Source organism: Tympanuchus pallidicinctus, unplaced genomic scaffold, assembly GCF_026119805.1.
Source record: "Tympanuchus pallidicinctus isolate F22 unplaced genomic scaffold, pur_lepc_1.0 scaffold2, whole genome shotgun sequence".
In the NCBI taxonomy this organism is placed as follows: Eukaryota; Metazoa; Chordata; class Aves; order Galliformes; family Phasianidae; genus Tympanuchus; species Tympanuchus pallidicinctus.
Genome location: NW_026294721.1, coordinates 13,895,038 through 13,907,906, shown reverse-complemented (window position 1 = coordinate 13,907,906; position 12,869 = coordinate 13,895,038). Strand labels below are relative to the sequence as shown.

The following is a 12,869-nucleotide window of genomic DNA, read 5'->3' as shown; positions in this document are numbered from 1 at the left end:
TATTTTGGGAATAAGAGATACTGTAGGTATCACTGATGAGATCTTCTATATAGAAGTGGGATTTCTGGCATCAAGATCACAACTCCTGCTTAAAAATATATACAGTGTAATTTTAACAGATGGAGACAGAGTTTTGGAATTGCTTTTCTTTCTGGACACACCAGTTTAGAACTCACAAATTACATGAAGAAAATGGGGGGGTTTCTCAGCGATGTTCTGCAAAAAAAGAATGTTTTTCAGAATGCTGCACAAACTGACTGAACATGACAGAGGGAATGCAAACGGGTACAGTAATTGCTGGGATCCCCACCTCATTGCCTGCCAAGCTTTCTGTCCTCGTTGACCCCTTGGAAAAATACACCGTGGCTGGATGGACCTCTGATCTGACTTGGCAGAGCCACTTCACACGTTCTTAGCTTTGATTTAAATCCTTCATGTGATGGCTGATCTAATAGGCCTCCAGGGTCATTGTTCCCATGGTTAGATAGCCTTAGGAGTCATACCTCTGGCCTGAACTTGTTTTTCTTCAGCTTCCAGTCACTGAATCTCATTATGTCTTCTTCTATTATGTTAATGAAAAATCCAGCCTCAGAACTATATTCTGTGTAAACACTTGTAGACAATGACCAACTCTTCCATTAAACTTGACCATGAAAAATATAACATTTAAATCTCATTATCAGGCAGTTTCTCATGTACCATTGCACTTCAGTGCCATGAACTGTCTGTCCACCTTGCCCCCCAAGCTCCAGCAGTTCACAGTGGCTGTGGACCACCTGCCCCTTGCTCTTTCCCTCTCTCCTAGAGAAGTCTGCCCATGAAGCAGTCATCAAAATTTGAAGCACATCTGCACTGGAGATACTCTAGTTCATAAAGCAAATATTTCTTCAGACTACCATGAAATTCAGCATGTTTATGTTCTGACAGCCTGGAAGATGAGGATGGACACGTTCTCTCTTGTTATTTCTGCAACATGTGAGCAGTAACTTCCAGCAGATGGAAGATTAACAGGTGGGAGCATTAATCCTCTGCTATTACTGAGGCATGAACTGCTGGCAGAAGAACCCCAGTTCTGTGTGATCTCATGTTTTAGGCTTTGAAATATGACTTTGGAAATGCCCATATTAGCAAGCAATATGCTTCACAAAACGCTGTTTCTTGAGGGTTTGCATTTTTGGTTCATAAATTCAACCTAGAGCAGTAACCCCAAAGTCTGCCCTGTGCCCCTGTATGCGATACTCCTCTATGCAAGAAATGTGCCTACCAGACCCAAAAGTAGAGCTCTGTGTACTAGCCAGGGAGAAATACAGCTGTGTGCTGGGTGGCTAGTTGTGTAATACCTCTGTTTTGCCTTCCTTCCCTTCTCTTGTGTAACTGCTATTTTCTCAGAGGCTTGCATAAAGCTAATCTTCCAAAATTTGTACACCTTTGTCAAATACGATTAAATAGGTCAACATGTTCGAAAGTTCTTGAAGCGGAAAGGATGAATAGAAAAGGCAACACCCAACACTGCAATTGCTTAAAGATCATTTCCTCAGATAAAGAACTGAAGGGATTATCGCGTTGGGCGATCGAGATAACCCAGATCACCTGCCCTCTCTTCTCCTTTCGTTACCTCCTGATTTTACAATCGATGACTTCACACTCTGTTCCCAATAGCTGGCACACTGACGCGTACTGGGCTAAAACGCAGGCGTGCTTTCACCCAAAAGATTTCAATTTACGGACGGTTCATTGGTTCCATTAGCAGTTCGCTGCTCGCTTGGCACAGCCACGGCAGCCCGGCCGGGACGCACCGCGCTCTTCACACGCACTGCCTCACCCGCCCACCCCCTCTCCCTTCCTCACGCATCGTCTCAGCACCTGTTCATTCTTCAGGAGTGAGAAGCCAGCTTTATTTCGTGTAAACGCACAACGATTTTTTATTTAACAGTAGATTTAAGGAGCGCCGATTGCAGCACGTGAGACGCGCGCCAGGCTCCCGAGCTAGCCGCCACACGGCGCGCCCGCGCAGCCCGGCAGCACTTGGAGCCGCTTCCACAGCTCTGGTCAACCGCTGTGCGCACAGCAGGTCTGGCTGGAAACACAGACCGGTCGCTTTGCCTTCAAGCGCAGCTGGCGCCAGCCAGGCCCCGCAGCCGAACGACGAGGAACTCGCCGCGCGGGGACAAAACCGACCCGCCCCGAAGCGGGGTATGAAGCAACGCCTCGCCTTCGAAGCAGCCGCCGCCTCTCACCGCGCACGCGCGTAGCGCAGCCGCCAGCAACCGCGCCGGAGCTGGCGGGGCGGCTGCGGTCACGTGGCGCCAGGCCCGGCGGGGCGCCCTCCGCGCAGGCGCGGGGCGGATGTTAGCGCCGCCGTTAGTGCCGCCAGCGCCCGGGCTCTATGGGGAGAACATGGCTCCCTTCCCTGAGGAGGTGGACGTCTTCTCGGCTCCGCACTGGCGGATGAAGCAGCTCGTGGGGCTTTACTGCGACAAGGTAGAGAGCGGGCGGGCCGGGAGCGGCGGCGGCCTTTAGCCCGCTCCTTGGAGGGGCAGATTGAGCGAGTGCGCAGCTGTCAGCGCGCCGGCCCCGCTGCGCCTGTAAGGGGGAGCGGCCGCGGGCTGCCCTGGGCTGCCCCTCCTCCGCGCTCCGCAGCGCCCACCGCCTGCCGCGCCGCGGGCCGTGCTGTGTGGCTTGGAGGGGCCCGGCCGTGGGGCGGGGGCGGCCGCCCTGTGCGTGTCCGTGTGTGTGCGTGTCCGTGTGTCCGTGAGCGCGCCCACCGGCAGCCGGCACGCAGCGCTTCGTTTCTATGGGTCTTTAATCTACGAGTGGCTGAGGATGCCCGGGCAGCGCCGTGTGCGTGCTCCTGGTTTCACTGCGCGCACAAAGCATCGAGGCGGCTGGCAGCAGCCCAGTGCGTCACCTACAAGGCGAACTTCGCGTGTAATGGGAGCTTCGGGCGGTACTTGCGAGCCCGCGGTCCCGCCTGCAGGAGCGGTGCCTCCATCGCAGGCCGGCAGCTGTTCAGTGTGGTTTCAAGTGCCGGGCAGCGTTTGGGATGAAGGTGAGGCTACGTGGAGGCAGCCCGCTGCCGCAGCGGGGTGAGCAGGCCTCGCCTCCTCCCGCAGTGCTCCACGTGTGCCGCGCCGGGCTTCCGCGTGGCCCTCCGTTGGGCTCCTTCGCTGAGTGCCGGCAGCTTTCTGCTCTGCTGGCTGAGCTGCGGGGAAGGCCGGGCGAGCAGTTCGACTTTGCCTTTTTGCTCTGAGCGCCGCTGAGTTTTGTGGGTTTTTTTGTTTGTTTTTGTGTCTGCCTGAAAGTTTATGCTGCTGTACCGTAGTAGCGTTTAGACAAGGAAGCAGACACTTAATATACAAATTATCATAGCAAAGTGCAAGGTTTTGCACTTGGGCCGGAGGAATCGCAGGCATCCATACAGATTGGAAGGAGCGATCCTTGAGTGCAGCCCTGTGAAGGACCTGGGGATCCTGGTGGATGAAAAACTTAACATGAGCCAGCAATGTGCCCTTGCAGCTCGAAAGGCAAATGGGATCCTGGGCTCCATCAAAAGAGGGGTGGCCAGCAGGGACAGGGAGGTGATTGTCCCCCTCTACTTGGCTCTTGTGAGGCCCCATCTGGAGTGCTGTGTCCAGATCTCGTGCCTCCAGTAGAAGAAAGTCAGGGAGCTGTGGGAGAGGATCCAGAGGAGAGCCACGAAGGCGATCAGGGGACTGGAGCCCCTCCCCTGTGAAGACAGGCTGAGGGAGCTGTGCTTGTTCAGCCTGGAGAAGAGAAGGCTGTGGGGTGACCTCATTGCAGCCTTTCAGTACCTAAAGGAATCAACTCTTTGAGGGGGTAGATAACAACAGGACAAGGAGAAATGATTTTAAGTTGAGGGAGGGAAGATTTAGTTTGGATATCAGGAGGAGGTTCTTTGTGGTGCTGGAACAGGCTGCCCAGAGAGGTTGTGGATGCCCTGTCCATCCCTGGAGGTGTTCAAGGCCAGATTGGATGGGTCCCTGGGCAGCCTGGTCTAGTATAAAATGTGGAGGTTGGTGGCCCTGCCTAGGGCAGGGCAGTTGGGGATTCATGATCCTTGAGGTCCCTTCCAACCCAGGCCATTCTGTGACAACTGGGACTCTTCACCCCACCCCTTACCAGAGTGCAAACCATGTTGCTGTCAGGACTGCCCAATATTGTAGACATTTGCTGATATTCCTTGTTTTTGTTTTTTTTGTTTTTTTTTGTTTTTTTTTCCTGTTCCCTAGATGTGTATTTCTGTTGCTTTGAACATTCCACAAAGTTGTAATCAAGTTTACCATGCTTTCCTAAAAGTAAAACTAAATGGACAAGAAGGTTAGTTTTTGTAAGTGCTAACACGTTGGTTAAAACTGCTTAGTCTGCAACAAAGGTAATCTCATTTTCTAATTCTTTTTGTGTAGGAGTGTGCTTGCTTGTTTCCTTTTCCCTGAAATAAGTGTAAGCATGAATGTGGATGAGGATTCATCTATTAATTTATTTTACAAGCATCAATTTTTGCATCCTTTAGCCCTGTTTTGGAACGTGAAGCTATGCCTGGCCCATGGCCCCACTGTTTGAATTAATCTGTATCAGGAAAAAATCTGTGAGCTGTTTGACTTCCTTTGTGTGACCGAGATGCTGTGATTAGATAAGACATTAGTTCTGCTTACGTCTTAATTATAATCTGTAAAGCTGTTTTCTTCATAAGTTCAGATTATCCTTGAGTGGTCTTGAGTTTTGTGAATTTTATATTGTGTGCTGTTCTTCAGGCAGTGTTCCTGTGCACTGCAATATAGCTGTTATCAGTCAGCGTCTTATTCCACCAAATGTTAAGGGTGAGTTGGGTGCACCTGTGCTTTTCAGTGAATTATCTGTAAGATTACTAATAGGTGGAGTATGCAGGTACCTAAATAATGCCTTAGGACTGAGACACAGTTTGGTTTGGTTTTCCAGAATTCAGCGTGTGACAGGAAAGTGAATTGGACGTGTAAGAAGTTTGATGTGTCTGGAAAGTTATCCCATTCTCTTATTTGTTGGTAGCAGAGATCTGTGCGTGCCTTTGCTGCACCATCAGATGTATTTCAGCTGCGTTGTACGCTGTACCATGGACTTAATTAGCAAGAATAACCAAAGTTCTGTTTTGTAAGGAAACCCACAAAATCGTCAGACCTGTCATGTGCTGTGGTGAGTCCTGTGAGAGTGTACGCCCTGCAGGGAGCCGAGTGCTGGTGTAGATTGTATAGTTGAAATGGTTTCATAACGCCTGACATCATCTTTGCTACAAATAGAGCAGTGTTTTCTCATCTCTAGTGAGATACTGTAGTCACCCCCTCCATCTTGGTTACCTGTTTTCTGACCTGAGTAAATATCCACTGCGCTGTATGGCATAGGTCACGCATTCTGTACCGCAGTGTTTGTTTTTGTGGGGGTGCCTGAATGGCTTCCAGTGGCAGCTGAAGCTGTACCTGACTGGTGCTACTCGTAAGTGTGTGCCTGTCTTGTTCCCATCAGTGCTTGAAGTGACTCACTGTGGTTTTATGCTGGTTGAAAACAATTTCTTTTTTCAAGCAGGGTAATTTTTCTGCTGATACTGAGCTGCCAGATGAGTCCTGAAGCCCATGCGAGGCAGAGGGTGGGACTGTGGCAGCCAGCAGTGAGGTTGGCTTAAGCTGCTGTGAAACCTCTGCCTAATGATGCCTTCTTTTTCCTGAAATCGGTTGTGCAAGATGAATCAGTGCTGTCCGTGAGTTGAGCTGGTGTTGGATGTTACTCTGCAGTCTTTTTTCCTAACAGTTGCATAGTGGCTTTGAACTTCGTGTATCGTTATGCTTTCCTGAAGACTGACACTTGAATTTCCTTTCGTTAGTCTCATGAGAGTAATTTATCTCTGGGATGTAGTAGTTTGCACTGACCCAAATCCATGTATCTGCATCCAGTAGAGACCATGTCTGTTGTTGCAGTACGCATTGTGTTTCCAAAACCACAGAATGCACTGCTTGCAGGTTGTTACTTTACTGGCTTTCCTGCTTTTCACGCTGTAGCTGAAAGTACCGTATCTGTCGTGAGACAGTGGAGATTTCAGCTGACCGTGTCTTAGAAATCCCATTCTGGTTTAGCTGGGAACATTGATAGGTATGATTTGAGATCACTGTTGCCCAGTGTGTGACACAGCGTGTGGTTTTCTAGAGTTTGTTGGAAGGCTGTAAAACAAGAAAATATCCAAAAGCCTTAAGAGAAATCACGGCCTGTAACATGCGTTGTATCGTCTTCCTCTTAAGTAGTTTGGTTGTCTTATCAAAAGGAAATCAGATTATATTTTCTAAACAAGTCCTTGCTGGCTGAATGTTTCTTTATTAGCTTCAAGCTCAGGGCTGCTCCAGCAGCAGACTCTGGTGCACGCTTTGAATATAATTTTGGCTGTGCCTATCACAGATGAGAACATCTCTATGGGATTTGTACTCACGGTTCTGTCACGGTGTTACTGCAGCTGAAGAGTGTGCTGTCTTAAGTAGGAGTTCAGACCTTGCTGAGATGAATGTGATAAATTACCCAGTACATTTTTTTGGGGGGGGGATAAAGGGGAGGAGAGGAAGTAGGATGAAAAGTTATGCTCTGAATCCTGTAATGCTGTGTTGGCTTTTGATAACTGTATCTGAAGTCTTTATGCCTGCCTCACAAAAATCAGCGTGAGACTTCAGAGTGTGCGTGGCTGTAATGGCTGGCTGCTTCTGTGAGGGTGGATTGCTGTGAACACCCTCCTGGCCCCTTGGTGAGCAGCTGGGCACAGGAGTGAGAGGTGATGGAGTACAGGTGGCTCCTGAGAGGTCAGCCGAGCCCAGAATGAGGTTTTCAGTGTGGGAGGAGGGAAAAGGGCTGTCCATTGAACTTCTGTGTTAATAACTCAGCTGTATTGTGCAACCTTGGGTGTTGGGTCAGATGCATCAGAGGTCATTTTTATGTTAGCCTAACTTCAGGCTTCTGTAATTTCAACTTTCTACAGACAATCTCTGCAGTTGTTTCTAGTGATACAGTAATTACTTTGGCTAGTTCTTCCAGAGAATTTTTGTCATGTTCTGCTGACTTGCTCTGATTGAACTTGTATAAATATTTAATGAGTACTTCTTTTTCTTGCCTGTTCTTCCCACTCCTTGCAAACTAATTGCCATAAATGTTTTGTCCTAATTCATGAAATTAATAACTTCATTAACTTCTTTGTGAAGACTAAAGTAAATATGACATTACATTTTGCCATTGTAGTATTTGGGACATTCCTGTTAAATATTATATTTAGGTGTATGTAATGGTATTTACTTTAAGCATATGTAAAGTCTTTCACTGTTCTTTTTTTGTCCTCTGGTACTTATGGCTGAGTATTATTTGTGTTCTAAGCCCTATTCTGCTACTTAAGGGATTCTTTTCTTAAAATTCATCTAGCTAAAAACTTCCTTTTGCTTCCTGATAATTATTTCTTTTGATAATACAAATATCTTTCACCTTTAGAGCTATTGAAATGCTGATAAATGTGCTTTCTGAGCTTCAATCATTTCTCTGCTGCAAGCTTTCCACTCTGCTCAAGTGAACAAACAGGTTTTAAGTGCTAAAATTTATGCTATTACAACAAGAATATTACAAATGAACTGTGTTAAGAGTGAAAAATACCCCTAAATTAAGCAGATTTAATATTGTAAAGCATTGATTGGGGAATTAGGTGGACCAGGTTATGACAACAGCTTTTATGACAGAGGGAATCTGAAAAATGAAGCACTGAACGTTTTGACTTCCTGCTTTCAAGTCAGAAGTATTTTTTGCTTGATGCCCTGAAGAACAGAAAAACTCTTCCATGAAAATAGGTCTGTTTCTAATTAAAAAAAAAGATAAAACTTTTGGTTTACTTCTGAAATATCTTTTCAGTGTTTCCAAACATTGTCATTCATTTTTTTTTACTGCTTGTTCAAATATGAGTGTGTTGATTTAAAAAGTTGTAGTATTTGGTTATTACCAATTAATGTTTTGATGCATCAAGGACCTGCTTTCACTCTACCTAGATTTAGCATGAGTAAACAGCTAATGAGGATCTTCAGTGTTAATGAGATGCAAATGATCAACTGTTTTGTCATCCTCCCAGACAGAAAGTGGGAGGAAATGCCTTCCTTCTTCCTAGATGGGATGGAATTAAGCGTCCATGTCCAGAGATGTGTGAGCAGCTTGCTGTCCATGCCTCTGAGTTCTTCATCAGAGACTCCACCAGTCCTCTTTCCATCTTAGCTTTAGATTCTCAATAATTCAGTAGCTTCCCACTACACCTACCGGGAAGTTGCAGCTCTGGACTAATTTTTCACACAGAAGAGTATTCTCAAGGTGAATCTGGAAATAACTGTGTTTTAAATGACTGCTGTTAAACACATTTTAAGTGAAGTGCCAGAGGGTGTGCGGAATGGGAGATAACTGTGTGTGAGTCTTTTCAGGCCTGCGTAACCATTTCAGCCCTCTTGTCAGGACAATTGTAAGTACCACAAACCTTCTAGCTCTTGATTATTGGATGTTTCACTGCCTTGTCTCTCTTTTTTGCTTTCCTAAAAACATATCCCTAGGCTTTTTCTTACACCAGACTTTTTCTGGTCTCAGCCCCTACTTTTGCCTTTGAATAGCAGGGGGGAAAAAAGGTTTTCTGTTCAGTCTTCACATGTAGCTACAATCTTTTGTGCTTTTTTCCAGCCTGCTGTGGACAGCAATAATAAGATACTTTTGCCTTTTTCTTTCTTAAGAAACCATTTATTAATTTCCTATTTCGTGGCACAAAACCAATAAAACAAAAAATGTAAAAAACAAACAAAAAAAAGCCCACCTGATGCCTTCTAAGAAGCTTGAGACTGTAATTGGTGTGTGTATATATAGGGGTTATGTGGTTACCTGGGGATGTGTGTGGTCATTTCTGAAACAACTAAATAAATAGAGTATAAGCTGTAATTCTTCAGAGACTTCTGGCTCTTTTTGTTTACATTTAGAGTCCAAAATAAATTTTTCCACTGTTCACTGGGAATTGCAGTGAGTATAACACAGGGAGACAAAGGTGTTTTTGCTGTTTGTCATTTGTGAGTTACTGCAGCTAGAGAGTGTTTGGGGACAGGGAGGGAGGAGAGAGAAAGCTTAAACCTTTGATTTGCGCTTTGGACTTCAGATACTTCCTGACAGAGGGACAAAAAGCAATGTCTTATTAGGAATCTACCAATATGAGAGTATAAGGTAGGAAAGAAATCTTCTAAGGCACATTGCATGTATATGAGAAATCCTGTTACGTACCTCTAGAATAGCGGTGTCATTGCAAGTGTTCCTCAAGCTTTTGTAAGAGTTCCTTGTTTCATATCTTTACTGGACTTCAATGTTTCTTTGGTTTCTTCTCTGCAAACCTCTGGTAACTTCTTGTGCAAACCACATGATAGTGAAAGTTAAGCTGACTTTCTCTTTGCTTCACAAGCTGGGTTCTCTGCCTGGGTCTCTGAGGAGATGTGGCACTGTAGCAACTGCCTCCTTGAAAATTCTGATGCAGTCGGTTCTGTGCAGTTACAGGTCAGTGTGGAGAGTGCTTGTGATTCCAAAACTTTCTGCTCATGTTTCTTTCATGAAATTGACTGTGGATGCAGTACAAGAGGGAGATGAAAGATCTTGGTACAAATGGAAGTACTGCATTTTTTCAACCTCTGCTATGCTCTTATGTCTGGCCTTTATCAGCTTGACCTCAGACTCTCAAAATACAGAGTACAAAACTACATGCCCCATTGGCTGTGCTCTCAGCAGGAAAAAAAAAATACTTTTGTTACAAGATCTCTGTGTTAATACTGTTTCCTCAAAACCTCTTTCAAGACTGTAGTTCTGCTACAGAACAGCTGATGAGTTTATATAGAGGACAGGATTATACAGAACAAGTCAGGCGGGCTTCTGAAAGTTTGGTATTTCTTTTGTTTTTCCTTGGGCTGGGCCAGATCCTGTCCTGTCTGCCTTAGTTATTGTCATTATTTTGGATTGACCTACAGGCGAGAGATGGACCCTGGGTAATAAAACCTGTATTACTGCTCTGATTGAAGGCTTTATATAGGTGAAAAGCTGGATCATGAAGTAGTTTAGCTAATTATCTTACAGTTCACATCATGCGCCTCTGCATAAGGAATAAGCCAGTGATCAGGTGATGTTGAGAGTGCAGTGATCTTGGTAGGCTGCCTCAGCAGTTCTGTCTTCCTTGGGGACAGCACTGACTGAGTCTAAGGACAGACTTTGTGGCTGGATGCTGCTGCATACTGCCACTCTGAGCAGGTGAAAAACGAACCTGCTAAAAAGGTGCAGCTTCTTGGATGGGTAAACTGATTGGGTTTGTCCTGCAGCTGTGTAATTGCCAGAGAATATTCCAGGGAAGGGCTAGGAATGTGCAGCTGGAAGCCACGGCAGGGCTGCTGCTTCCAGGTGTGTCTTCATCTGTCCCACCCTCTAATTATAAGCGGATTAAGTGCAGTGTGAAACTGCATGCTCTTGGTATTGATGCAGACACACCTTGTTCTAATCTTTGTTCCCCCAGTTTACTAGTTCATAAAATTGAGTTAATCTCTGCAGCATCCACGTTTCTATGTTCTGAGTGTTAGTGCTGTGATGTAAGTGCTAATGCTTAAAAATATGAGAGAGTGAAGCACGACTGACTGGGGATACCATGTTGTCTTTTTCCCCCCAGTACTTTTCTGCTGTAAAAATGCTGGTGTTTCTTTTTGTTTTTTCTATTTAAACCAGTGATCTAAGAATGGGGTGGTAGTTTTTATTCTGCAAGGTACTTTCTCCTTACCCGTTGATTGCATGCTGGGGAGTTCTTAAGGAAGAAGTTCCTGAAAGGAACTAAATGCTATATTTTGTTCAGTGACTGAACTGCTGTGCAGTTGAAGCAGTCTTCAGCTTATTTATTTGTTCACAGCATCCATCCACTATGCCTAGAAATAGCTCTGTTTCAGATGATAATGAAATGAAGTGACGTAGAAAGTGCACTCAGTCAGTGTAGGGTTTCTTGGCTGTTAAGCTTGCTAGTATTGTCAAATTGTTGTTGGAGCACAAAACTGAAGTGATAGCTAACAGTAAGGAAGAGGAATTGTTTGCTGCCTTTCTGTACAGAAATGTACACTATACACTATGTCAGTGGCTCTGTAGGCCAGCGGAGTTGGGTCCCACCTAAAAATGTCTGAAGTGCGGAGATCTTTTTCAAGTGTAGGTCATCTTTAAATAAATGATTTGAGGTTTAAAAAATGATGTCCATCAAGTGATTTCTTAATTCATTGCTGTCCCGTTCTGCAAAGGATAGTTAGAACTACCTGATATTGAATTGATGGCAGGATGTGTTTAAATCTTCATCATCATCTTAACGCACGGCTCTTTCAGCATTGTGGGAAGGTCTATATTTCTGATTTTTATTAAACTCTTCATTTCAGATATTGTGTTGGCATGTTAGATAGTACTAACTCTAGAGGAGAACAGCAGTTTTGTGTCAGCATGTCTGTCTCTGTCACACCATTAGTTGGAATTGATCTGGTATGTTACGTGACTTCACATCACTACTGGCACTGTTGCTGCCCTTAAATTAGTGATGCCTCTCCACAGTTCAAGTGAAACAAAGGTGATAGATAATTTGATAGAGCTCTCCTTAGGGGTTTAAAACAAAGTTCCCATTTAGTTTTAACAGCTGCTGGCTGCTTGTATACTCCTTTCACAGATCTGTGAAGCGTATCAGACAGACTTTGGGATGCGACTGACCTCCTGTTGTTTGGCTTGGTGCTCAGGCTGTTTATTGGTTTCTGAAGCTTCAGTATGTAATTCTTAAATGTTGCAAACTCCTGGGGGACCCCTGGGGATTTTCTCTTCTAGGATCTGTGATGCTGCTCTTGAATTAGTGTGCATTACGAACAAAAGCAGTCGTGCTGTAGGCTCTGTGTAAGACTTTGGAATGTGGAATTGTCCTTTGGAAAGTGTTATGTTCAAACAATGAGCTCCTGCATCTTTCTAATACCTACAGCTGTGATTGTGAGTTTAGTGCTGCGTGTTTGAAGTCTGCTCGGGCATCACTCATGCTACACTTCATATTTTTACCAGTTGATAAATACAGCGCAGTCCATCTCCTTGATCTTGTGGTGTCCCTAGGACTGTCCATCCGAGTTTGGGCAGGTGGTTTCCTTTTTGTACTACTGGATTACTGCATTGGTTGTGCTCTTGCGTAGAAGAGCGGACCTTGGAGTGGAGCAGCTGCCCTCTGCTAATAGTCTTGGTGCCCATCATAAGACTTCATCAGTCCCACTAATGAAATTACAGATCTAACAGAGTGACTTCGTTGCTAGGCTACCTGTCCTCTGAAAAGCCAATTTTCCTCAGCTTCATCTGACCTTTTTAATCTACCAGTTGCTGATTCAAACACAGACACTAAACACTAAGCTTCAGTATCTTTTTCATGGTTTCTAATCTTCTAGGTATCTACAGGGAGCAGCAGTAGCAGAGGTTAGCGTGTGAGTGTTTTGTGTTACGGTGGTTACTGTAACAGTGAGTTTGTGATAGAAGTACTGGAATTGAATGCCCAGATGGGTTCTTTGTTCAAAATTTGCTGATGATGGTCAGTGAAGATTGGAAGTGTTGAGTGCTGAAAAGATTTGAATCAGGAGGATGACGATACCATTTTGTATCAGAGCAAGATTTGTAATTTCTTTTAAACGATGGCAGAATATGTATTTTCTCTGATCTTCAAGTTATACACTTCATCAGTCTTGTTTCAGTTTTTATGTCAATCAGAATGCCAGGTGTTTGGCTGCAAATGGGATTCTTGGGAAAGAGGGTCCTTGGAGCTGACTCCA

The 12,869-nt window shown here is 45.0% G+C and overlaps 1 protein-coding gene across 2 annotated transcripts in view; it reads left to right on the top strand.

Annotated features, from left to right (window-relative positions):
* The first annotated feature begins 2,310 nt into the window (after positions 1–2,310).
* The window catches only part of FBXL5 (F-box and leucine rich repeat protein 5), a 33,554-nt gene continuing 22,995 nt past the window's right edge, over positions 2,311–12,869 (top strand). Inside the window, exon 1 of one of the 2 annotated variants that reach the window (XM_052681462.1) lies at positions 2,311–2,481. In XM_052681462.1, the coding sequence (XP_052537422.1) occupies positions 2,347–2,481 (135 nt within the window). In that variant the 5' untranslated portion in view covers positions 2,311–2,346. Of the gene's footprint in view, positions 2,482–11,758; positions 11,837–12,869 lie in introns of those variants that run through there. The other variant, XM_052681463.1, reaches the window with a different exon arrangement.